Genomic DNA, 23,042 nt, shown 5'->3' with positions numbered 1-23,042 from the left:
AGGGCACAAAGAAAGAAGCAAAGACTCGATTTGCGCCGCCAGAATAGTGCAAGAAAAAGAGACTCTGTTCCACGTACACTTCGGCCTGATACCACGGACAGTATAGCTTCCATATCAAGGCCAACAGCAGTCCTGCCTCCAATAATACCTGATGCCCCTCAAAAAAGCCACTCCGCTCTAAGCAATATCGACGAACGCACGGCAAATATCACCACTACTAGTAATATGGCCACCGAGTTCCAAGCAGCCATAGACCAGGCCTTCCCTGTGCCTCCTTCTCCCCATCATGCGCCTCGGCAACGGCAACCACCTCAACTGCCAGCGGTGCTCAATCGACCACGCCGCATATCTTCAATGCCAGGCGGCGTGAGCAATGGGCAGAACCAGAAGGCGCCGCAAAATGCATTCCCGCGTCGCCAGGCACAATGCCCTCCAAGCATTCCTATTCGCCAAGACCACTACCACCACCAACAACAACTGCCAAGGGGGGATATCTTCACATAGCGGGCCTCCCAGGCAACATAACGCCCGAGCCCCGTCGTGGAACAGCAGCACCAGTTTCGAAGCAATTCTTTCGTCCTCATCGACGCCACGCCCTGCTGACTTGGCGACGTTTGCTAGCAATATCCCACAGTCAGCACCAGTCCGCCATCAGCAGCAGCTCCAGCCCTCATTTGATTTGGCTGCTGGAGCTGAAAAACTTACCCCACGGCCAACTTACGCTACAGGCGAGCAGTTTGCGTTGCTTCCAGGAAATGTCCTTGAGCTCATTCTTGACGAACTAAAAGCACTCCATCTCAAGCCTGGGAGTGATTCATGCGCCTCGTGTTGGACTCGTGATGTTTGTTCCATTGCTCTTGCCTGTAGAAAATGGTCCAAGTTTGCGCGCACGTCCCTGTAAGTTACGACTTCTTCATTCCTTCCCGTGGTTTCAGCCTACTAACATGAATACGCAGATACGAACATGTCCAAATTGTTGGCTGTGACTCGCCAGCCATGAAGAAGCGCCACAAAATGCTTGAATTTCCACGTCTCGCCCTGCTGCGCCGTACCTTGCGCTCTTCCCAGCAGATTGCTGTGATAGTCAAGACGCTGAGAGTGCCTGTTCTCACACCCTCCATGAACAAAGACAATTACTACAATGCTGTCGCCTCGATCATCATGGCTTGTCCTAACTTTGAGCGCCTCGTTGCCCTGTACCCCGCATATGACCATTTATTCAACCGTTTGTTTTATGCCCTCTCCAGCCGCAATAAGCTGAGACATATGGACTGGGTGCTGGAGCCTGCATCCCTACCAACACCCCCCGCCCGGCCAATGAGTAGTCGTGGGTCTCAGCTGCGCAGTCGTTTGACGCCATTAAACATAGCACCCACAAACTTGAACGCCATGCAAAGCGATGCTTGGCTGGACCTACACTCTAATTGGTCTCATTTGACTACCCTTAATATCCACGCTCTTCCTGGTGGTGCCTTGACGCCCAATAATTTGGTAGTCCAGGCCATTGCCCAACTCCCCAAACTCAAGAACCTGTTCTTGTCGAATCTTTCACATGCTGCCTTTAACGATGAAGGGCTCATGGCTCTGCCCGCGCTGAAGACACTCTCCATGACCCGTCTTAACGGCATTACCGGGCGTGGGATCTCTGCGTTTGCCAACCGGCCTGAAAGCCGATCCATCACGCGCCTTGATATGCGCCACCTTAACATCGAGTCTCTAGCTCCGATTTGTCGCGTGCTGGCGACTTGCATGTCCCTCGAGACTCTTATTTTCGTGCAAGCCAGAGCACCAGCTATGCCTGCGGAGGATATGTTCTGCCTGATGCCGTACGCTGCGTCACTCTCGCTGCGTTTCTTGCACTGGGATATTACAACACCAAGTGACCCCTCCCGCGCTGCGCCAAGTGATGTCATCTTGGCCCGCAGTATTGCAGCTGAGGGGTTCCCTGCCTTGCGCTCGGTGCGTGTACCAGCTGACCCCGAAGGCATTTTCCAAGCTTTATGCCGGCCTGTTGAACGCATTGATTTGCCCAACGATCGCTTCCGTCTTACTAGTCCTAGGGCGCCTGCTCTTCGCAGTCCACCGGCGACTCCAACCTCAGCTAAGAGCATCACAGGCAAGTCCCCATTCCTGGCTAGTCCATCTACGCCGTTCCCGGCTCTAGGCGGCATGGTCACCACGCCTATCAGTGCTGGACCAGGTGGCAGCGAAGCATTTGTTGATGCACGACTGTCATCACACCTGGTCGAAGCACGGATTTTAGCCCAGGCACGTATCGAGAACGCACGGCAGTTTCCAAGGTTTTTTGCTCATGTTGTCGATGAACAAGGTCGGATGATCGAGAAAGTTGCCATGGGTGGTTTCATGGGTGAACTGCAAAGTAAAATTGAATACGTCCTGCTACCGGATCGTCACGCTACTGATGCCGCTGGAGGGCTACTTGACATGGGCCATATATTGGCCGCACGCGATGCCGAGATTTCCGGCCTGGATTTGTGCACGGGGCGTTGGAATATGATGACGGAAGCCGCTTATGATAAAAAGGATCGTGAACGTTGGTGGCATGCGGAAAGCCCTCGATGGACTCACATGGAGCTGTAAGGAAGGGAAAAGTGCCCGGACTGACTTGATTAACGACCAAAATATGTGGTGGGGCTGGCACGTGATTTGATTTTATTACGACGGTGATTTCCATTTGCATGCGTTTTGATGGATGCACCACGGACTTATTCATTACAAAGTGATGGCGTAGCTGCCTGATTACCTTACATTATCATTATACACAGCTAATTTGGGGGCAATAGATATCAAATATAATATTTTCTTTTTACTTTGTTCTCTCCCTGCCAGTGAGGCTCTTGTAAGGGCATAAACGCTGTTTATATTCAACCCGACGGCTCGGCTCAGACCCTGGTTTTTGTATGTCCTGGATGAACCTCAGGCCGCGGCTCAGCACGTTGGTGACATGAGATGTGGCTTTCGTGTCTTTGAAAAGCTTGTCCGCAAACCTTTGACTCCACGGCCTCGGCAGTGCTTTGCAGGTCCACCAGTGGCCTCGTTCTTTTTGTTGGCTGCGTGCTCTGCACCCAAGTGGACAGTTGTGTCCCCATCGCTCGTGGTATTTGTCAAGGTCTCCATCGCCAGTTCTGGCAGCGAGAATGTGACCCAGCTCTGTCATGGTGAGTCCCTTGTGTCGGGAGAAGCGGAAAGGGGGTTCGCTGGGGACGCCGGTTCCAAGTGGACGGTACCATTCTTGTTCTTTCAATCATCCTTCGTAGTCAAGACGTAGTCGGTCTCTCCTCCATCTCCGTGCTCCTCCCTCCTGCAAGGCTGAAGCGGTGTTCTGTTGCCAGTTCTTGACATCCTAGCTCGTTGCCTTGTAAGTAATTCATGTCCCTTATTTCCTACTTTATTCTAACCGATAAGCTAGACTTTTATCAGTTCACCCTAAGTTTCAAGTAACAAAGCATGAAGTGGGTCGCTTTGATATGAGGCCACTAAAAAAAGGGCTCGTGTAACAGCATATGGTCAAGTTGTGGGCCCCACTAAATCGATGGCCTCCTATGCGTATCCAAAGGTGCATATTGTCTGTGCTACTTTGTTTCTTCTTTTTTTCGAAAATTAGTACGAGTGCATCAATTTCAATTAGCATGTAGATTGCTTACTTTATTCTACTGATACGGCACCAAGGTAAAGCCTCTATCATGGGCGCACGCAGCATCGCTTTACTGTTTTGACTTTTATTTATTCCCTCAGTGTCTGTCGTAGAACCACCGCCGTAAACTGGTCATTTAATTCATTCTCCCATGCCCACCCTATCAATAATTTTCTTTACTGCAGGACGGAAACTGAGCCTTTATACAGTCGAAGATGCGCCCCATCAAAAAGGCCAAGACACTGCTCATTCTTATGAATACACGTTACCAATACACAACTCCCATACAACAGCCAGAACTCTAACGACACCTACAGGGAATGATCATCATAGAAGCATTTGAAGATATAGGTGGCGATGGCAAACAGGCGAGCTTCATGGGAGAGCTTGGGTATTTAGTCGAGCGGGAAGAGAACAATAGAGAATCGCCCGTTTCTGGTTTCGTGAACAGAGTTTTGACTGTTAAACTTTCTTTTTGTTGTTTCCGGGCGGAGTACGTGAGGGAAAGGAAAAATTCATCATAGGGAGAAGGAAAAGAATGAAAGAAAAGGCAGCTGAGAGAGGGAGAAAACCGAGTTCCTTGACCATGATGTAACAAAAGAAACGACAAATACAATTTTCCTTCCCCAACGCCTTTGAGCGACCCAGCCCCGGGCCTCTTTGAGAGTTGTTTAACGGTAAGACTTCTGGTACCGGGCGCGGGCACCGGGACCACCGAACTTCTTGGGCTCGCAGCGGCGGTTGTCGGCAACGAGCAGAGTACGGTCGAACTGGACGAGCTGTGTTGTGGCAAAGAAAATAGTTAGACCTGCACTCCTACTAATGACCGGAATATAGAGTTGAAGGGAAATACATACCGCAGCCTTCAGGGTGTTCTTGCTGTGCTCATCGACGTACTTCTGGTACCAAGAGACCAGAGCCTTGGCAATGGCCTGGCGGACGGCGTAGACCTGAGAGACGTGACCACCACCAACGACGCGGACGCGGATGTCGACATCAGCGAACTTGTCGGGGCCAATGACCAGGAGGGGCTCGTAGACCTGTATTCGCCCAATAAAGTCAGTACTCTGAAATTTCCTCACTCGTCATTCTGTCGTAGGTAGTTGTGATTTGATCTCTTTTGGAGATAAAGTTGACCAAGGGCATCGCCCTGATTCTGGGCGAAATTCTAAAGGGTACTGAGATGGTGATTCGTACCTTGTAGCGCAGGATCTCGGGCTGGATCAGGTGAAGGGGCTTGCCGTTGACCTTGATGAGGCCCTTGCCGGCTATTCAGACACATATCTGTCAGTTCATTCGTTCTTTTTTTCCAAGTTCAATCGGAGGGGATTCGTCATCGTCGGTTGTTTGGATGGGCGTTTCGAATGGAAATCGGTGTAGAATGGGGTTATGTACCAGTGCATTGGGCGACCGCAGTAGCTACGAAGAAAAGTGCAGAGTTAGTATTGGACGGTTCAATGACAAAATCTTCAAATTTGACATCTATTGCTCAATAGAAGACAAGGGACTACATACCGGTCTTCTTCTTGCCGAAGGTTTGCACGCGCGGCGCCGCAGGCTTGACTGTAGACGACATATTTGCTGTGATGTGCGACGTTTTCACTTCGAAACGGGGAAGGAAAAATCGGGAGTAGAGGCAGGTTAGGTGAAGTATCAAAAATTCTTGAGATGGGTGAGCAAGACACAAAATAGAGGGGCGTAGGTGTGGCTCCTCTTTCTTGACTGTTCTAGTGATCTAATTGGTCAGTTGAGTCGTCTTCTCAATCTAGAAATTATGGGCGATTGTGTGCCTTCGGGCTTTGGCCCACACAAATAGTTGTTTAAACTGTATACTTTTTAGTGGGTCTTTACAACTTGTGACTTTTTGGTGTCTACACCTAAGGGCTCATGCCCTTCTGAGGTCTCCGCCACAGCCTTTTCAGCCACAGCTACTCTAAGACAAGGCTGACTTTCTGGGATCCACAAATGACGACGTGTGTCAAGAGCATGGTAAGTTATGAGGTAGTAGTAAATGATTCTTCAGCATCAATATCTCAGGTTGGGTTTTTTTGTTGGCCTTTTTGCTTCCCCAAACATTGAAATCCCGCCATAAACTATAGTCATTGTCTTCTTCTTCCTTTCCCTCACATAACTATTCAAAATGTCCCATAAAGGTGTTGGCATCGGCGCTTTTGACAGAAATCGTCTTACCTCGGCCCAGTTTGCCTCTCATGGCTCCACTCTCCGGACTGCCAATGCGCAGGCGCTAGAGACTCAAATTTCTGTATTCCGCTCTTTGCTCCAGCAATTTGCACAGAGTCACGCCAAGGAAATCCGTTCCAACCCAACCTTCCGTGCCGAATTCGCGCGCATGTGTGCTGCCATCGGTGTTGACCCACTTGCTGGCTCCTCCTCAGCTGCTGGTTCAAGTGGGACTGGCTCGGGTGGATCAATATGGGCACAACTACTAGGCCGGTCCGTGAATGATTTCTACTTCGAGCTTGCAGTAAAAGTGGTAGAGGTCTGCGGGGCGACGCGGGGCGAGAATGGAGGATTGATTGGCTTGAAGGAGGTTCGTGATCGTATCATGAGTACCCGAATGGAAGGTGCGGCAGAAGTTACGGATGACGATGTGCTTCGTGCAGTAGGGACTTTAAAGCCTCTCGGTTCATCGTACAGCGTTGTCAAGGTAGGTCATAAGCAATATATCCGGTCTGTGCCACGGGAGCTTAGCACTGATCAGAGTTTTGTTATGGAGGCGTCGCAAATCGAAGGGTACGTTTCTGTCAATATGCTCATGGCGAATCTCGGATGGGCGAAAGCCCGGGCTCAAACGGCCATAGAGGATTTACTCAGTGAAGGGATCCTATGGGTTGACAAGCAATGCGAGCCATGGGAATACTGGAATCCTAGCTGGATAGCTCATGTTGAAGAGGTTGTTGGATAATGAGTTTCGTTGTTGTACTACCAATTTCTCAATATGAAAGCTGCCATAAAGACACATAAGGAAGACAGAACAGGTGTCCTGGCTAATGAGACATGATCCAGCATGTTGTATTCCAACCTTTCACTTTAATACTCAATGTTTATAATGCACATCTTACTCATCCATCTTCCATCAACTTGAAATAATTGACTCTGCCGAGCTGTAAAACAGATAGGAATTCGCTATCAAAGTTCTAAAAGTTCATGTCATTGTGCATCTCCTCTGAGGGCAAATGCTGGTTGGTAGAGCAAAAAGAGCGTCAATGTTAAATGGGTATATCACATAGTAAATAAACAGCAAAACATAAGCATCATTTTTGGTCATTCTGCATGGCGCTCAGCTCATGCAGCGGATCAGAGACACTCCGAGCCCTCTCTTTTTTTAGTTCCTCTTCCACAATGGTCGCCTCAAGCCCCTCAGCTTGCAAAGCAGCAACACTTCCCTTGCGAGCCTGGATATGTCTCTTGGCCAAAGATTCACGACGACTATGGCTCTGACTTTGTGTTTGATTGCGGATTTCCCGGTCATCCTCGTCTGGAGTGTCGCTTTCATCGTCGTTGGCATTTTCAAGTACGACTGACCGCACAACACTGGGAGGGAACAAGTCGATAACCATTCGGCGGATTGGGAAGCGGTAGTGGCTGTATTCCATCAAAGTATGGATCTTCTTGTATAGTGTGATGGATAAAAAGCTAGCGGGGCATTTCTGCTTGAGCTGCATCAGAGAATTCATAGCTCTCTTGAAAAGGACTGTATTACTCAGGTCCACAACTAGCTGCACAGCCCGATTTTCAATTTCTTCTGGATCAGTCGGTACGGGCGTATCATCCTCAAGAGGCGCATGAGGTGGCATAACTGGAGGTGGATAGGGCATTGTACGTTGGCTTGAGGGTAGATCAATATGTGCAAGCCTCTCTGCAGCCCAAGGACGCAGAGAAAGAAGCTTTCCGAGGTTTTTGGGGATGCAAAAGCCATAGGAAGAGCCGGTAATCGACGTTGCAGAGTCCCAGCCACATTCGGTCAAAATTTCTAAGCCGTGAATAGACCGCGAAATCAGACCAAGTACGAAAAATGCAGTTCCACGCAGACTCATAATCTCATGCTCTTGAGCAATGTGAACTATGAGTTCAACAACATCACAAGATTCGAGAAAAGGCGCGCCTAGTTCCATAGAGCCAACATTTCCAACAGCCCACAAGCAGCCCTTGACTTTAGTCAGGCTTTCAGGATCTTCGGACTGCATCCCGAATTCGCGAATTGTAGCGACAAACTCATCGAAATGGCCCTTGTCTCTTAAGAGCTTGCAACCTTCACTAGTGCGTGTCAATTCACGATAAAAATGAGGCGGAACATGCATTTCGGTAAAGTCACCGTCAAGCTCGGTATCGTCGAACTGTGGAGGCCTGCTTTGCTGTTCTTCAGCGGGATCAAGGAACGCACGTGCAAGACTAGCCTCAATAAGACCAACATAGGAGTCGTTGCGACCAAGGAACCAGTCGTCCATTTCGTTGCTGATGTAGTCTAATCCATTCAAGTACTGGTACCCACTGGAAGTAGACAAAAAGCGTAGAAGTAAAGGAGCACCAAGTTCGCCTAGATGGTCTAAAGACGGCTTGCAGTAGACAATATACTCAAGATATGCCTTTCTACTACAGGCCTTCTCCAGAATTTTGACTGCCGTCGCGCAGACCTCGAGCTCTACATCATACAGCTGTGTAACTAAAAGTTCAATAGCCCATTTAGAGTCGCCGAGAGTATTTGATGCTGGAGCATAAGAGGAAGGATGAACGGCATACTTTCTAAGCACGTTGCTAGCATGAATTCGGATTTTCTTTGTGCCTCCAGTCAAAGCTTTGGACAGAATGACCCGAGGGTGACCGGGAATGCTGTATTCGAAGTTAGACAGTAGAAGTTTGATAATGTCGGGTCGCTGGTTATGATCTATAATGTGGTAAATCATGGTGAACATACGCCATCGTTCCATGAAACGCAGGCCGTGGCTATCACCACTAAGAACTCCTAGCATTGGAAAGTAACCACCGCAAAGTGTGTCGGTGAGTCGTGTTTTGGAGAACATGGGGAACTGGTAGGTGGCGCCGCTAGTCTGTGGGGAAACGTTAGAAAGCGTCTTCTCTTGAGCTAGCAAGTCTCATCAACGGGGAAACCTACCGGGTCGCATTGAGCTAGACACTCAGAAAGCTGTCGTAGAAGCTTGCTCTCACTTAGGACTTTGCATCCCTCGGAGGACTGGAGCAATGCATACATCAAAGCACATCCTACCTTGACGTACTTTTGAGTGTTGCGAGTGTTTTTTATTTCTGAAAAGCGATATTTGAAAGGCCGATAAAAGCTCATCAATCGCTTTAAAAACTTGGACGCCTTCATGGCTTCATCAACCCGCTTACCAATGTGCAAAGGCCCTTCAACAATTTTAAGAATGATATCCCACTTCCATTTCCCGTAGTTGGAGCTGTTGAGAACATTGCTATCAATGAGCATCTGACGGAACGTGCCTTCGTCAGTAGCTATAGCTGCCACACTTTTAGAATAATCCGTCATATCCCCAAAATCAGAGCCGCCAAATCCGCCAGCAGAGGAAGGCCCAACACTTCTATACAAAGTTCTGCTAACGCTGCTGATTTGGTAAACAATACCAGAGGCTGTGTGGCGTTCCGCACCTTCAAATTTGATGGCGTTGGCAAAGAGTTCTGGAAGAAGTTGGATTTCAGTGTTCCAAGACGCGGGTAGCAGGCGACTAGCCAGCTTGAGGGTCTCGCCAATAAGAAGAGTGGTTTTTCGGGTCAGGGTTGGGTTGTCGCTAGTTTGAGTGACAGTAAGAAGTTTGGGAAGAAGCCCAGCTTTAATGAGAACAGCTAATATTAAAGCAGTATAGTGATCAACAAAGTTTTGTTCACCACCATCTTCATCGAAGAAAGGTGTAGACTTGGCACCATCTTGAGATTTAAGAGTTGCTACCCTTCCATATGTCGTCAGACGACGGCCGGCAAGGAATGATTGCGCCCATCCTGGAGACTTGATGCGAAGAAGAGTGTATAGCAAGTCAATTATTGTTTCCCGCACGGCAGGAAACGGAGATATCATGCTATCAAGCAAAGACTTAACAGTCCGATTGTTATACATGGTTAGTGACATTAGCCCAGACCACGAGCGCATAGCCACTGCGATTGCCTTGGCATTTTGTCTGAGTAACGCCTCGCTTTCATTTAATAAATCTGTGAAAGGAGTGAAAAGAACGTCGATGCCGTATCCTGGCCGTAGAAAGCGTCTGCCTTGCGATGTGTCGAGTAGATATAAAAAGACGGATGTGAGACTAGCGGGAGCTTTGTAGGACCCCTCAGACAGGGCATCTGATAAAGGCGCAAGACCACCAGACGCCGCTAAGAGTTGTGGATCGCGAAGTAAAATTTCAGCTAGTGTTTCTATGCACATAGGCCGCAAGCGGTCTTCTGGGTCTGCGGCCTCCGCAGCTGGATTCCCACTACGTCGCTCGTCAATGTTTTCGGCAATCGATGCAATTACCCGTACTACCGCTCTTGAAATCTGTTTGACACCATCCTTGATATCCAAGAAGGCTCTAACTAGCTTCAGGGCTTGTTCCCGCTCAACGTCGGCTTTCCTGTCTTTAAGCAATGAAGTGACAATGAGAAAATCGATGTTGAGGTGACGAATCTTGCGTAGCGATCCAATATCATAAATGGCATACCTAGTCATGCGGTATCCTGCCGCAACAACTTCACGGCTCTCACTCAAAAGCATAGCCTGAATCCGTTTTCCGAATACATGCCACACAAGATCGTACTTGAGTGTAATATGGCGCTTGAACAGGTCCACAAGGCTGTTGGAGCGACTCACATAGTACTCAGCTGACATTCCGTCGACCTCAAGAGCTTGTATCAAGTCAGAAAGTGTGACGGAGGGCGACTCTGTTGTTTCCTCGGCATCTGACTCGGCCCCCGCGCGGCTCCGCGATACACTCCGCGGTGACCTAAACCCGGAAGATGGAAGGAGGCCCTCCCCTCGAGATCGCGTGGGGGTTCCTGGAGATCCACGCTGCTTTTGGGCCACGTGAAGTCGCCGTCGAAGGTCTTGAATTCGGTTGTTGGATGAAGTCAGTTCCGCTTCTACACGAGCCCGTTGTTCTTTTGTTTGCTTGGCTTTTTTGGTGTTGAGGGCCTCAAGCATGTTTTCACTGCCTTCCCGAATCTTCATTTCCCTATTGAGTGATTCTTTTAAGGCCGTTATTCGCTGTTCTGTTGTTGCATCATCCTCTTCTTCTGGTGCACCAGCTACTGATGCGACCCCAGATCGCGGATAGTTATCGGTTCGTGACGGTGCCCTTGCTGAGCCAGTGAGCATCTGGTTCCGGATATCTGAGTTGTAGCTACCAGGGCCGCCATTGCTGGTGCCATTCCGTTGCTGTGTGTAGCCAGAGTACATGGAGGTTGACGTGGGTATTTGTCGGACTGACCCAAGGCTACTCCCAGGATGAAGTCCGCCATTAGTAGCTATGCTGGAGCTGCCACTTGTCGTTGTGTGTATACTGCCATCGAGACTTGGTCGTGAGGGGGGGTTGGCGCTTGATGGCGATTGATTTTGTTTAGGCGAATGTGCAATGGGAGGAAAAGCCTTTTGCGTAGGCGTGGCTGATGATGCGTCTAACATGACAGAATCCATATAGTCGCTAGCACCCACTGCTAGCTATGTTGACAGAATTACTTGTTGGAGGGAAATTTCGATGCAGGAGCTGGTGGGTTTCCAAAAGTTCAGCGGGGTGCGTTCAGTCCACCAGCCGGGACACGGCCCGGGCGGCAATCATAAGAGAAAGTTTTCGAGATTGGGATGAATATGAAGGGAATCGAAGCTTCAATATATGGTATCGCTTATCAATTAGGCAAGCTGTAGAGAAGTCTTGGACTAGGGAGGGGGGGGGTTGTAGAGCCCTCAAGTAGGGAGGACGCGAATGTGGAGAAGGTTGCACGGGTCTTATTGTAAACTGACAGGGCAAAGAGAAAGGGAGACAAGAAGCTGATGATACCTCGTCCTTTTTGCAACGAATAAGCAAAGTCGAGGTCGAGGCGGGAAGGGTAGATATGTTCGTATACGATCGACGAAGTAGAGGGTGGTGTTTGAAAAGCAACAGATAGGCTAAGTCCTGCCAACAGCCCAAGTAGGTTCTATGGGTTAAGCTAGCCCTGCAAAAAATCCAAAGGTGAAAAAGAGCGCAACGTAAAAGACTGTAATGTGTCTGTCTTGAAAGGGAGGAGTGTCAGCCAAAATTAGCGAGTCGTATCTTTTCTTGCAAAGACCCAACGGCGAAGCTAGACCAATGTTGAGATGGTTCAGTCCACAGTCGGCGGGTAGGGTCAGTCAGACTAGCAAAGAGGCTGATGTCAAGACATCAAGGTTTGATCGTTATGAAGGGATCTAAAGTGGATAAATTATGGAGTCGTTAGGGTCCTTTAGGGTTACACCGGTTGGTAAAGTCAATATCGTCTGTTTTCATAGGGTTGAGGACTCTATAGCGGCTAACCCTCAACGCCCCATAGCAGTGACAATAGCTCCGGACTAGCGCCAAGTTTTAGCTGTGAGGACAGAATAGGCTTGATACCCTATAGGGCAGATTTCCCCTGTTGGTGGCTTCAATAGGATCTCGGCGGTCTCCGCTTGATTGAGGGATCTTACTAGGCTCCGAATTGGGTTGGATCAAGGAGCCCCGCTCGCATGGGCCTAGCGGAATAACTAGGCCCTTGAGTGGGTATGTTTTACAGGCTCTATTCTACTGAAGCATCATGAAAACTGATGATTTGCTGCATGCAGTGCTAGAAATTACAGGCGGGCTATAGCGGGGATTTATTCGTCTATAAGGGTGGTATTTGATAGTGAGCCGTCGTTGGATTCCGACGCTACCCTTATCAACATAGACGAAGACAAGCAACTGAGAGTATGGGAAGTTTGCCCGCGTCTTGAGACAGCTACAGAAGCGATAGTTGAGGGTCCGCTGCATGCTTACAATTACATGATAACGGCAGTGTCTTGGTGTATAAAAACCTCGTTGAGCCCTCCACTTGCTCTTGATATCAACTCCTAACATCAGGCACTCTCTTTTCAAACTCATCAGCCCTTTTGTTTCTTATCTTTTGCATCTTTTTATTAGTTAAAGCATACTTATTTATTATTGGTCATCTATAGTATACCTTTCTTTCTATCCTTATCAAAATGCCCGCCATTGCCTCTGCTCGTTACGGGAAGGATAACGTCCGTCTATACAAGGTTGATCGCAACCAGGAGACTGGCGTGCACACTGTCACCGAGACTACTGTGTGCTGTCTCCTGGAGGGCGATATTGAAACGAGCTACACCTTGGCTGATAACAGTGTTGTTGTGGCCACAGACTCCATTAAGAACACCATCTTCATCAAGGCCAAGGAGCACCCCGTGACTCCTCCTGAGCTTTTTTCCGGTATCCTGGGAAAGCATTTCCTTGATCAGTACTCTCACATTCATGTGGCAAATGTCAAGATCATCACCCATCGCTGGACACGCATGGAGATTGATGGTAAACCCCATCCTCACTCATTCTACCGTGATGGTAATGAGGTGCGTGTTGTTGAGGCTCGTGTAACCCGTGATAGCACTAGCATTAAAAGCGGCATCCAGGGCTTGTTGGTGCTAAAGAGCACCGGCTCTGCTTTTCATGGCTTTGTTACAGATGAGTACCGCACTCTTCCCGATACCTTTGACCGCATTCTGTCGACTGAGATTGATGCCTCGTGGGATTGGAAGTTCGAGTCTCACGATGAGCTTGTGAAATCCGTGCCCAAGTTTGACAAAGCTTTTGACGATGCGAGGGAAATCACCATGAAGATCTTTGCCGAGGATAACTCTGCCTCGGTGCAAAATACCATGTACAAGATGGCAGAGAGAATTCTGGAGGTTGTGCCTGAAGTGGACACTGTTTCCTATACTCTACCTAACAAGCACTACTTTGAAGTTGGTAAGTTACTATTACTCTATACTTGCTTACCTTTACTATTTCTTGAGAGGATCTCATTGCTAACTGCTGTTAATAGACCTGAGCTGGCATAAGGGTCTCAAGAACACCGGGCCTGACGCCGAGGTCTACGCTCCCCAGTCTGGTCCCAATGGACTTATCAAGGTTGAAGTTGTCCGTACTAAGCCCCTGACTGTAAACAGCGTGTCTTCTTAAGAATGGTGCTGTCTTTTGGGCTTTTAATGATCATGAACTCTCGAGTCAGTGTCGTAATGACAGGCGGTTTTGTATTTCTGTTTTTGAATCTTTCGTTTTCTAGAATACCAGTTTCATGTAAATATTATGAAAGCTAAACATATTTTTTTCGACTTAATTTGGCTTGGCACGCAATAAAAGGTTGATCCAGAGTTATATCAAACATTATAGCTCGGCATCATGGTAGATTACCTCTCCAGGCACTACTAATCGTAGCTTTGAGCATACAGCTTTTGCCTAATGTCGGGTTGGCAATGTAGTTGCAGCTGCAGTTGTAGTTGCAGTTAACTGATTGACTATTTGTATTGTACTGTACATATATTGAATACACGCTCAGGGACACCCCGGCCCGGGCCTAGCCCTGTCTGCTTTGATTCTCTCTATCTCGCACTCTAATCGGAGTGTATCTCCACCTCCGAAGCCTTGGTATCAATGACGTGCTATGTCCGCGCCTTGTCAGCCTCCCGAATAGCCTTAACGGCGTCCTCCCAACCTGTCTGCCCAATCGTTTTATCGCCAAAACGGATAATATTTTGGCCATAGGGGTGAGCCTCTCCATCAAACGCCTTCATCCTCGCCAAGCGCTTATCGCGCAGCCTATTCTTGGGCAGCATGCCGCTAACAGCCTTGCGCAAGATCTCAGAGCCTCCGTGCTTCTCCATTAACACGTCCATGGTCACCTGGCGCAGCGAACCAGGCCTAGTGTTGTGGCGGTAGTATGTCTTCTGCCACTTTTTACGGCCAGTGACGTGTAGGGCTGCGCAGTTTGTCACCACAACATAGTCGCCGCAATCAGTCGAGGGGTCATAGATGGGTTTGTGCTTGCCCATAAGAAGAGTAGCAATGCGAGAAGCTAGGCGACCAAGAGAGGCGGGGGTCTCGCCAGGCTTAGTGGAAAGGGTCGGATGAAGGGCCGTAGCGGACACCTGGTGCCACACCCTCGAGTAGGCCAAGTTTGTCTATGTGAAGAAGAGATGTCAGCGGTCTAATAAGTGGTAGTAAGACTGTAGATGCACCGCAAAGCTTACAGGTCCGATAACTTGGGACATGACGGGCGTAATATATATGTAGAAGAGAGAAGGCGGTCGATGGCTGATAGAAGCCAGCACTTCGACTGGTTGTTCAATTGAGCCAACGCAAAGCGAATTGGTGGCTAGCGGCGGTAAAATAGCTGAGGCTAACAAGAATTCAAGCAAAAATACAACCAGAGTAGGGTGACACAGCAACGTCAACGAATGCTTCGTTGATCCGACATTGTCAAGAGCCCTGGCAAAAAAATCATGGCTTGGCTGCTGACGTGAGCCAGAAGCTAACGCCACATTTAACCCTAATGAACAAAAAAAAACCAAGCGTTATAAACGCCACAGCATCCCTGTCTAGTCACAAAGAGTCATATTGAAACGTAGCAGTTTGACGTTTTTGTTGGATGATTTCAAAGCAAGCTCTTTAAAGCCTGACATTCTGCTGTCGTATAAGTTGCAGCATAGCGAACGGCTCGTCAAGCCTAGGCCAAACTCAAATTCTCTATTCCCCAATTACGTTGATTTGAAAGCTTGCCTTTGCTGCTTAGGTGTATTTATTTATTGCTATGGTATAACGGAAGCTGTACAGAATTTCTATCCGCTTGCTCTGAGACCTCCATCTCCTCATCTTCTTTTTAATACAATAACAGAGTACGATCTAAGTCACAAGCTACCAATATGACTATCAGCGAGCCGATCCAGGTACGTGCCTACGATATGAACTTTTGTAAGCTATGATGTCACCACCTGATCATTCTGGTGAATATGACATCTGACCTGGCCATCTGTGATGTGCTAACGGCCCTGTCTGTCTTGGTACCTGCTAGACCTTATTCGCAGTGCCCATGGTATGCGAAGCCTGCGTCAAGAGCGTTTCAGAGTCTATTTACAACTTGGGTGGCATCACCAACGTGAATGCTAATCTTAAGGACCAGCAGGTGTTGGTTGAGGGCACTGGTGCGTTACTCTTGTCAAAGCTCTTTTTTTTTTTTTTTTTTTTTTTTTTTTTCCTTTTTAGCCTGTCATGCTACGATACTGACCTTATTTTTACAAACGTGTGATAGCTGCCCCTTCGGCCATCGTATCAGCAATACAGGCTACTGGCCGGGATGCCATTTTGAGAGGCTCTGGGGCCTCTGATAGTAAGTCTGATGTCACTCTCCTTGCCCATCTATTCAGGGCATTTTGTCTCAGGCCTTCTGATCTCTCATCTCATACCGGAGCAAAACGTGCCCTCATGCCATGGCCACTCTCTCCTGAGACTGGGTGCACCTTGTACCTGAACGGCTCCAGGTGATCCGGCCTCCTGCATGAGATGGGCAACCTATACTAGGTAAAGACGTGTTTTTGAATCATCCCAAACTGACATGCCTCCTGAAATCGCTGCTCGATAGGTGCTGCAGTCTGTATTTTGGAATCGTTTGAGACTGAGGCAGCTACCCAGCCTGTACCAGAAGATGGCCGACGACGCGAAGTACGCGGACTAGCTCGCATGGTTCAGGGATCCTCTTCGGCTCTCGTTATCGACCTGACAATCCACGGTGTTGAGCCGGGACTCTATCGGGCCACTATCCGCGAGTATGGCGACCTTGAAGCAGGCGTGTCGTCTACCGGCCTTGTCTGGGGCTCTAAGGAAAACCCCGATGCTCCTAGGGGCTTCATTAGCACAGTGACAGTGGATGAGTCTGGCAAGGGTGCTGTCTACGTTGATAAGCCACTGCAGGTGTGGGAACTGATTGGCCATGCGATGGTGCTCACACGGCAGGGCGAAGAGAAAGTGCTCGAGAATGATGCAAACACGGTTGTAGGTGTGATTGCTCGTAGCGCTGGGATGTGGGATAACGACAAGATGGTGTGTTCTTGTACAGGCAAGACACTATGGGAGGAGCGAAAGGATGAGGTGAAGAAGGGTATGCTGTAAGCGCACCCAGGCTAGCTGGGTAAATTAGTGGCATGATATGAGCCCATACCGCGGCACGTGTGTCTACATCATGAATTCCCAAGCAAGTACGTGTGTGTCTTTTGTGATTGAGAGGGGGAAGGGGACAAGGATTTGTTAGGGGCGTTTATGTTTGCTTATTTCTTTGCTTACTCGCTAGCTTGTGACAAGACGGAGCAAAGAAGCCACTAGATGGTGACAAGAACAGTTATCTCTTTGGAAAACATGAGAGCGCCTTGATTAAACGAAACAAAAAAAGGTACGAATTTAACTTGACGGCCTAGAACAATGCTTCTAAGAAGGTAGCTGATTGGCTAGACATAGCTTTAGGTGATCGACGTGTACAAACAAGCTATGGGCTATAAGTTTGAGACACTGAGATGCAGCAACATAGGCATCAGCGATCATACACGAAGCATATGTTGGCGGTTTCACGTAGAGGAAACAGAGTAGAGCATGGAAGTATGAGTGAAGGGTGTAGGACGTGGACATCACGAAGTAGACTGGCAGTTATTAGCTAGCCTGTAGTAGGTCGAAACCGATCAACAGAAGGGGGAAAGGAAGAGAGATAAGTCTATCGCGGCCCTAAGCACTGCATGGAGCGAGCTAGCAAGGACAGAAAAGAAGATGTAGATGTTTATATGCTCTTGTAAATGCAGAGCCCGCAGCCCATCTCAAAAGGGTTTTCGCATTCTTTTGCAGCACTGAATCAAACACTCAGGCCTTGGCCAGTCTCACGATGTCCGGCCAGCGACATGATCAACAGCAATGCAACAAAATTGCAAACTTGACAGCCAAGAAGAAGCTGACATGGGAGTTGTACCGAACGGGTGTGGCTATCGGTATCTGGCAAGCGGCGTAACTATGTGACAGCTGGCAAGGCTGTGACGACAGCTGGCCTGAGAAACTAAAAAAAATTTACTCCATCCATGACGTTTTTATATCATCAAATATTGCTCGGATGCTTCTCAGGAAGCAAAAAGGCGAGTTTCATGTTTGACGTAACCCCTCTTCTTTCTTCAGACTAGAAATTGGTTGTGCTAACCCTTTTGTCTTCTCTGGTTGGACTGATGACCGGGGTCTGGGATCATTAGAGTTGAAAATTCTGTAGGTGGGTGGCTTATGTGATGAGTGAAGCAACGAACAGCGGCTTGATTCATACGACTCTAGCAGTTAAAAATAGACTGGAAATGGAGCCCAAGCACCTATATGACACCTTATTCTTTCTTCTCTTATTTCTCTTTTGCAGAGTCGGACCACACCGCGCGAGTGACTAGCGTTTCCCCACCTCTGACTTCCACCACCTCACCTCCTCTTCCCCTCCCCTTGTTTTCTCATACTAAGATTCCCTGTTATTCGTCTTGGCCTCTTGTCCCCAAGCTAGTCAACTGTCATTGGGTCTTGTTTGGGGAGGCAACATGTTACATTGATTATCTCGCTTTTCCTTTATACGTCCCTTGGATCTTGTTGGTATTCGTCTTGAATTCCGGAGCCTCCTTCTTTTATCTCCCCCTTCTCCTTATAGTCCCAGTTATCGCAGCTTGGCATAAGAGGCTTGCTGAGCTACCATTGGCCCTATGGTATTCGTTGGCAAATAAATCTACATGGATCGGGTTGAATTTTCACTTCCCTTGCTGCCCTGCTGTAATTGGGTAGTGGCCGGATGCATAGGAACAGGATGGAGAAAGCTACGCCGTAGAGCCGCTGTAACGCTGTGCAGCCAAGCTGGGCCAGCCCCCTAGTCACTGCGGTGTATGGCGTCTTTGTGGGTATATTGGTTCTTGGCTGCCATTTGCGTCGGTATGGGGGTAGGATCATGAGATCACAAAATGTCAAGGGTTCATGTGTCGTATGATGAGGAGGGGGAGGGGCTGGACAAGAGACGAGAGAAAACAAGCCGAAGTTCCAGTTGCGAGAGTAGCAAAGACAATATCTACATAGACATGCAAGTTCAGCATTATCCGCCTCCATATGCACATGTTCCTATGCCTATGCCTACGCCTACGCCTACGCCTACGCCTATGCCTATGCCTACATTTGCACTTACACAGAGCTGCGATACCATCCTGTCTGTTTTTTCATGTAGTACCTGCTGCTGCACTGCTGCGTTGACCAGCTATGCCTTTAATATATTTCGCTATCCATTTGCGCCAAGGGCTGCAACTGTGACCCGTCCCCCGGGACTCCTTCTTGTCTCCTCTCTTCCCTCTTTTCTAGAAGTGGTGCAGAGTTGCGGTTTGTATGGGGATGAAGACCCAAGCCCGGTTAAGGAAGCCGAACTGACGATTTGGGTCTTCTTTTTCTTTTTAGCACCAGGACAAGAATGGACAGAGAAGGGCAAACTTTATCTTCATTGTCGGGAACCTCTCTTTCTTTGCTTGTCCCCCTAGCATTTTCATGCATGCCCAGCTTTTTGGTATGGTCCTCTCTCTTGACCCAGCCTCTCTTCATCAATGACATGTCTTCTCTAAGCGCCCACCCACGTGCAGGATTAGGCCAAGAGCAAAGATATTGGATAATTGTGTAGAGCATCCCAGCAATGGGTGCTAAGAATCGAAAGGCTAATGCACGGTGAGGTATGTCCTGAGTACATGTGAGCCATCTCAGTGGCCAAAAATAGTCAGAGATATGCACTATTTCCTGTCTGTTATACGCGTACTATCTCGGACTACCCTGGAGGAGACTTCTGCAAATCTACGCTACAGTACAACAAGAGGAACTGATTTCCTGGCCAGGCCGTTCGGACTAATACGTCCCCGGACTTTTGTACTGTGGTGAGTCTTAGCCGTGGAGAACGGGAGAGAGGCCCCCAAACACCGTCCAAATGCAATCTTGTCTCGTTCGTCTGGTCTTGATTGGTAGAAGCATAGGTTAATATTGCCGATTTATTCGGAAATTTCTGCCCTCCTGCTTCTGTCTGTTTTTTTTTTTCTTTTTTCCTCTTGTTCCATGGCATTTTTTCACATGAATATTCATGCTATCCTATCCGTCTGTCTCAAGCTTCCCAAATACAATCCCAGCTTTAGCGCTCAAACGGGGTCTCAGGGGGTGTGGTGTGGCCCTTCTCTTGCAGGGGGTCCAGGGGACAGGGTTGCGGTGTAGAAGCCCCTCACACCCCTCTATGGAAAACGGTGCTCTCTAATCTGGGCTGGGCTAAGGCCTGGACCCGAGCCTGGGGCTTGGTGCTTGAGGGCCTGGAGCTAAACTAGAATGGGAACACACCTGAAGCAGCCAGAGAAGAGCCCTGAGAAAGAGTCTCGAAAACACTGCACAGGGCCCTGGAGAATCAAAAGAAGCAAGTCTGTAAATCCTTCTAATCTATCTTTTTTCTTCAACCGTTCCATTATAATACCAGAGCTTCTCCCACCCTTCTTCTAGCTCCTTAGCCGCCCAACCACAAACACAAAGAGAGACTCTCTACCATAATCTGCTGAATTGCTTTTTGCTGCTCATTTCTCGCTTCTAATTTCTTTATTTCTTTGCTTTTTCTTTGTTGTTCTTCTTGTCTGCTTCCTGCTTTACATTAAAAAGGCCTGCCATTTAAATCCTTGCCTTGGGATAACACAGCACCTGCTCTTTCCTGCCATTACTCGCGGCTTCATTCTCTATCTAGTACCGGTACCATCGTCATGTCCCTAAAACAGGTAGGTCTCCCTCGTCTTTCCTCTATCTTGGCCTTCGCCCGCTCCCCAGCCTGTCCGCTCTACGTGCCTCTAACATCGTGCGCAACTCTAGGAAATTGAAACATGGGTGCAAGCCATCAACCACTACGAGAACAACGAGTTCGACGAGGCCCTACGCACATTCGAGAGCATCTCAGATACTAGCAAGATTCTCTTCAACATTGGCGTCATCCATGCAACATTAGGCGAACACCAGAAGGCTGTAAGTAACTCCCTCTGCTCATGCCTCTAACCTGTCTTTGCGAAAAATGGCGGAGGGAAACGTGGACGCTGCCTACTAACACCCTGCCCGTTGTCTGCGCTCAGGTCACGGCCTACCAAAAAGCCGTCCGTCTCGATCAATACCTTGCCGTCGCATACTTCCAGCAAGGCGTCTCAAATTTCCTTCTTGGTGATTTTGAAGAGGCTCTCGCCAACTTCAACGACACCCTTCTATATCTTCGCGGCAACACCCTCATCGACTATGCCCAGCTTGGCTTGCTCTTCAAACTATACTCGTGCGAGGTTCTCTTCAATCGTGGCTTGTGCTACATCTATCTCCAGCAAGTGGATGCTGGTATGCAGGATCTAAATTACGCCGTCAAGGAAAAGGTGGTAGAAGATCACAACGTCATTGACGATGCCATTCGGGAAAAGGCTGAGGTACGTGGCTTCACATCCATTTCTACACTATTTCCTAATATCTCACCATCACTAACCTTCATCAGGGCTACACTGTCTTCTCAATCCCCGTCGGCATCATCTACCGCCCAAATGATGCAAAAGTGCGCAACCTCAAGACCAAAGACTACCTAGGCAAGGCTAGGTTAGTTGCGGCTTCTGACAGAGCCAATACCTTTACGGGTTTCGCCGGATCGGAAATGAAGAATGTAAGAAGAATCAAGCCTCATCCTCACTAGCGTCTTCGTTAGACCCCGTCTACTAACATGCCAATTGCAATCAAACAGGCCATCAAATCGGCACCCAAAGACGACAGACCTGCCGACAACATCTCTTTTGCAGCCACCAATCTCGTCAAGCGGGATCTCATCTCCCGTCCCACCGCTTCTGGAAGCACTAGTAGCACCAATGCCAGCATACTTCCTCCCACTCCTCCCCCCGAAAATGACAGGCCAGTGTCCACCGCCCGTGCCATGTCCGTGCGCAACGGGCCTCGCCCCATGCTTCCCAAGCTCAACATTGCCCAGAACTCGCAAAACGGCCGCTACGAAAAGACACGATCCCCCGATGACCGCGACCGTCGCGCCCCGTCCAGCTCAATATCCCAGGTGTCCTCCAACCCGCGCAGCGCTCCGCCGCAGGATAATGAATTTGACGATGTCTACAACATGTACAACAGTGGGACCCGCCGCTCGTCCAACGCCGAGTCCTCTGGTCGCATGCCAACACGTAGAAACATCCCTCAGTATATTGAGGACGATGCTAGTGACTACGACAGCGGATCCATTGATGAGCGAGACTTTGAGATGGTCGGCGGAGGCGGCAACAGTCAGCGGCGCATGACGGCTTCATCGCGCGGCACATCGCGAAGGCCCGACATCCGTAATATCCGCATCAAGGTCCACTTCCAAGAAGAGTCGCGCTACGTGCTCGTTCCGACGACGGCCGACTTTGTGGACATCGAGGATCGCATCCGCAACAAGTTTGCCATCCGCCGGCGCTTCAAAATGTTGATGCGCGAGGACAATGACCCTAAGGGCGATATGATTACTATGGGCGACCAGGACGATGTTGACTTGGCTATCATGAACGCCAAGAACGAGGCTCGTCGGGCAAAATGGGAGACGGGAAAACTCGAGGTAAGCATCATTCTACTGCTTTTTTTCCTATCCTATATGTACGCTGACTAACTCTCTTCACTTTTCTTAGGTATGGGCGGAAGAATTAATGTAGACTGATGATGTATGATACCCTGTTCTTTTCTTCTTTCTTTTCTTTCTTCTCAGCTTTGTCTTTTGCATATAATTTCTTTTTCATTTACGGGAGCCGCTTCTCGGCTTATCCCTCTTCGCTGCCAATTTCCAGGGCGGCTTCTAGTTTCTTTCTATTTTCAGTGGCATCAAAGCCAGTCACTTGTTTCTCTCTTACTTGCTCTTGTTCTACGGACTGCCTGTCGATGCAGCCATGAACGCAGTGTTTTTTTTTGGGGGGGGTGGCCAGTCTTGTTGTTTTTTCTCCCTATGAATACATTTGAGAACTTTCTATCCCGCCTACTTTCCAGCTTTTGACTCTGTTCGCCTCATAATAATGGCCGTTCTACGCCTCTCTCCATCTTCCCTACGAGCTCAACAAAGCTTCTTCAACCTACGGATCTTTTGTCTGAGTCGTATCATGAAACTGCGAATCTACTGGCTGTATAACCGTCGCTTTTGGGACTTCTGTGTCTGGTATTGCGCTGATCACGGGGTCTCGCAGTGTTGAAACCTGTACCACTTCGTAGCGTCCAGCACATAGCCCAAATGTTTCATCTTCTTTCAAATCCACCAGCCATGCAATATGATTCGTAGTGTC

At 48.8% G+C, this 23,042-nt stretch overlaps 8 protein-coding genes across 8 annotated transcripts; 5 read left to right on the top strand and 3 right to left on the bottom strand.

The window, feature by feature from the left end:
* Positions 1-400: 400 nt before the first annotated feature.
* Positions 401-2,601, top strand: HOO65_010824 (uncharacterized protein; the record flags this gene model as incomplete). The annotated part of the gene is made up of 2 exons (XM_071005539.1): positions 401-897; positions 957-2,601. The coding sequence occupies 2 exons, from the start codon at positions 401-403 to the stop codon at positions 2,599-2,601; spliced, it is 2,142 nt and encodes a 713-aa protein (XP_070862646.1).
* A 1,725-nt stretch (positions 2,602-4,326) lies between these two features.
* HOO65_010823 (40S ribosomal protein uS9) lies at positions 4,327-5,231 on the bottom strand (the record flags this gene model as incomplete). The annotated part of the gene is made up of 4 exons (XM_071006071.1): positions 4,327-4,434; positions 4,513-4,695; positions 4,853-4,923; positions 5,171-5,231. 4 exons carry the CDS (start codon positions 5,229-5,231, stop codon positions 4,327-4,329), a joined length of 423 nt encoding a protein of 140 aa, XP_070862645.1.
* Positions 5,232-5,795: 564 nt separating this feature from the next.
* HOO65_010822 (Vacuolar-sorting protein SNF8) lies at positions 5,796-6,581 on the top strand (the record flags this gene model as incomplete). The annotated part of the gene is made up of 1 exon (XM_070999811.1): positions 5,796-6,581. The coding sequence occupies one exon, from the start codon at positions 5,796-5,798 to the stop codon at positions 6,579-6,581; it is 786 nt and encodes a 261-aa protein (XP_070862644.1).
* Positions 6,582-6,930: 349 nt separating this feature from the next.
* On the bottom strand, positions 6,931-11,303 carry HOO65_010821 (Target of rapamycin complex 2 subunit ste20; the record flags this gene model as incomplete). Its single annotated transcript, XM_071005281.1, has 2 exons — positions 6,931-8,724; positions 8,790-11,303. The coding sequence occupies 2 exons, from the start codon at positions 11,301-11,303 to the stop codon at positions 6,931-6,933; spliced, it is 4,308 nt and encodes a 1,435-aa protein (XP_070862643.1).
* Positions 11,304-12,857: 1,554 nt separating this feature from the next.
* HOO65_010820 (Uricase) lies at positions 12,858-13,848 on the top strand (the record flags this gene model as incomplete). The annotated part of the gene is made up of 2 exons (XM_071006038.1): positions 12,858-13,635; positions 13,712-13,848. The coding sequence occupies 2 exons, from the start codon at positions 12,858-12,860 to the stop codon at positions 13,846-13,848; spliced, it is 915 nt and encodes a 304-aa protein (XP_070862642.1).
* Positions 13,849-14,327: 479 nt separating this feature from the next.
* Positions 14,328-14,936, bottom strand: HOO65_010819 (mitochondrial 54S ribosomal protein uL13m; the record flags this gene model as incomplete). The annotated part of the gene is made up of 2 exons (XM_071006179.1): positions 14,328-14,846; positions 14,916-14,936. The coding sequence occupies 2 exons, from the start codon at positions 14,934-14,936 to the stop codon at positions 14,328-14,330; spliced, it is 540 nt and encodes a 179-aa protein (XP_070862641.1).
* A 651-nt stretch (positions 14,937-15,587) lies between these two features.
* HOO65_010818 (Superoxide dismutase 1 copper chaperone) lies at positions 15,588-16,830 on the top strand (the record flags this gene model as incomplete). The annotated part of the gene is made up of 4 exons (XM_071005915.1): positions 15,588-15,636; positions 15,750-15,866; positions 15,974-16,051; positions 16,313-16,830. The coding sequence occupies 4 exons, from the start codon at positions 15,588-15,590 to the stop codon at positions 16,828-16,830; spliced, it is 762 nt and encodes a 253-aa protein (XP_070862640.1).
* Positions 16,831-20,477: 3,647 nt separating this feature from the next.
* Positions 20,478-22,424, top strand: HOO65_010817 (Neutrophil cytosol factor 2; the record flags this gene model as incomplete). The annotated part of the gene is made up of 6 exons (XM_071005603.1): positions 20,478-20,492; positions 20,584-20,733; positions 20,838-21,173; positions 21,239-21,400; positions 21,443-22,330; positions 22,401-22,424. The coding sequence occupies 6 exons, from the start codon at positions 20,478-20,480 to the stop codon at positions 22,422-22,424; spliced, it is 1,575 nt and encodes a 524-aa protein (XP_070862639.1).
* Between the last annotated feature and the right edge of the window lie 618 nt (positions 22,425-23,042).

Source organism: Ceratocystis lukuohia (assembly GCF_044167205.1).
Source record: "Ceratocystis lukuohia strain C4212 chromosome Unknown Supercontig1_pilon, whole genome shotgun sequence".
In the NCBI taxonomy this organism is placed as follows: Eukaryota; Fungi; Ascomycota; class Sordariomycetes; order Microascales; family Ceratocystidaceae; genus Ceratocystis; species Ceratocystis lukuohia.
Note: the sequence above shows the minus strand (reverse complement) of the source record. Positions and strands in the feature narration are given on the sequence as shown.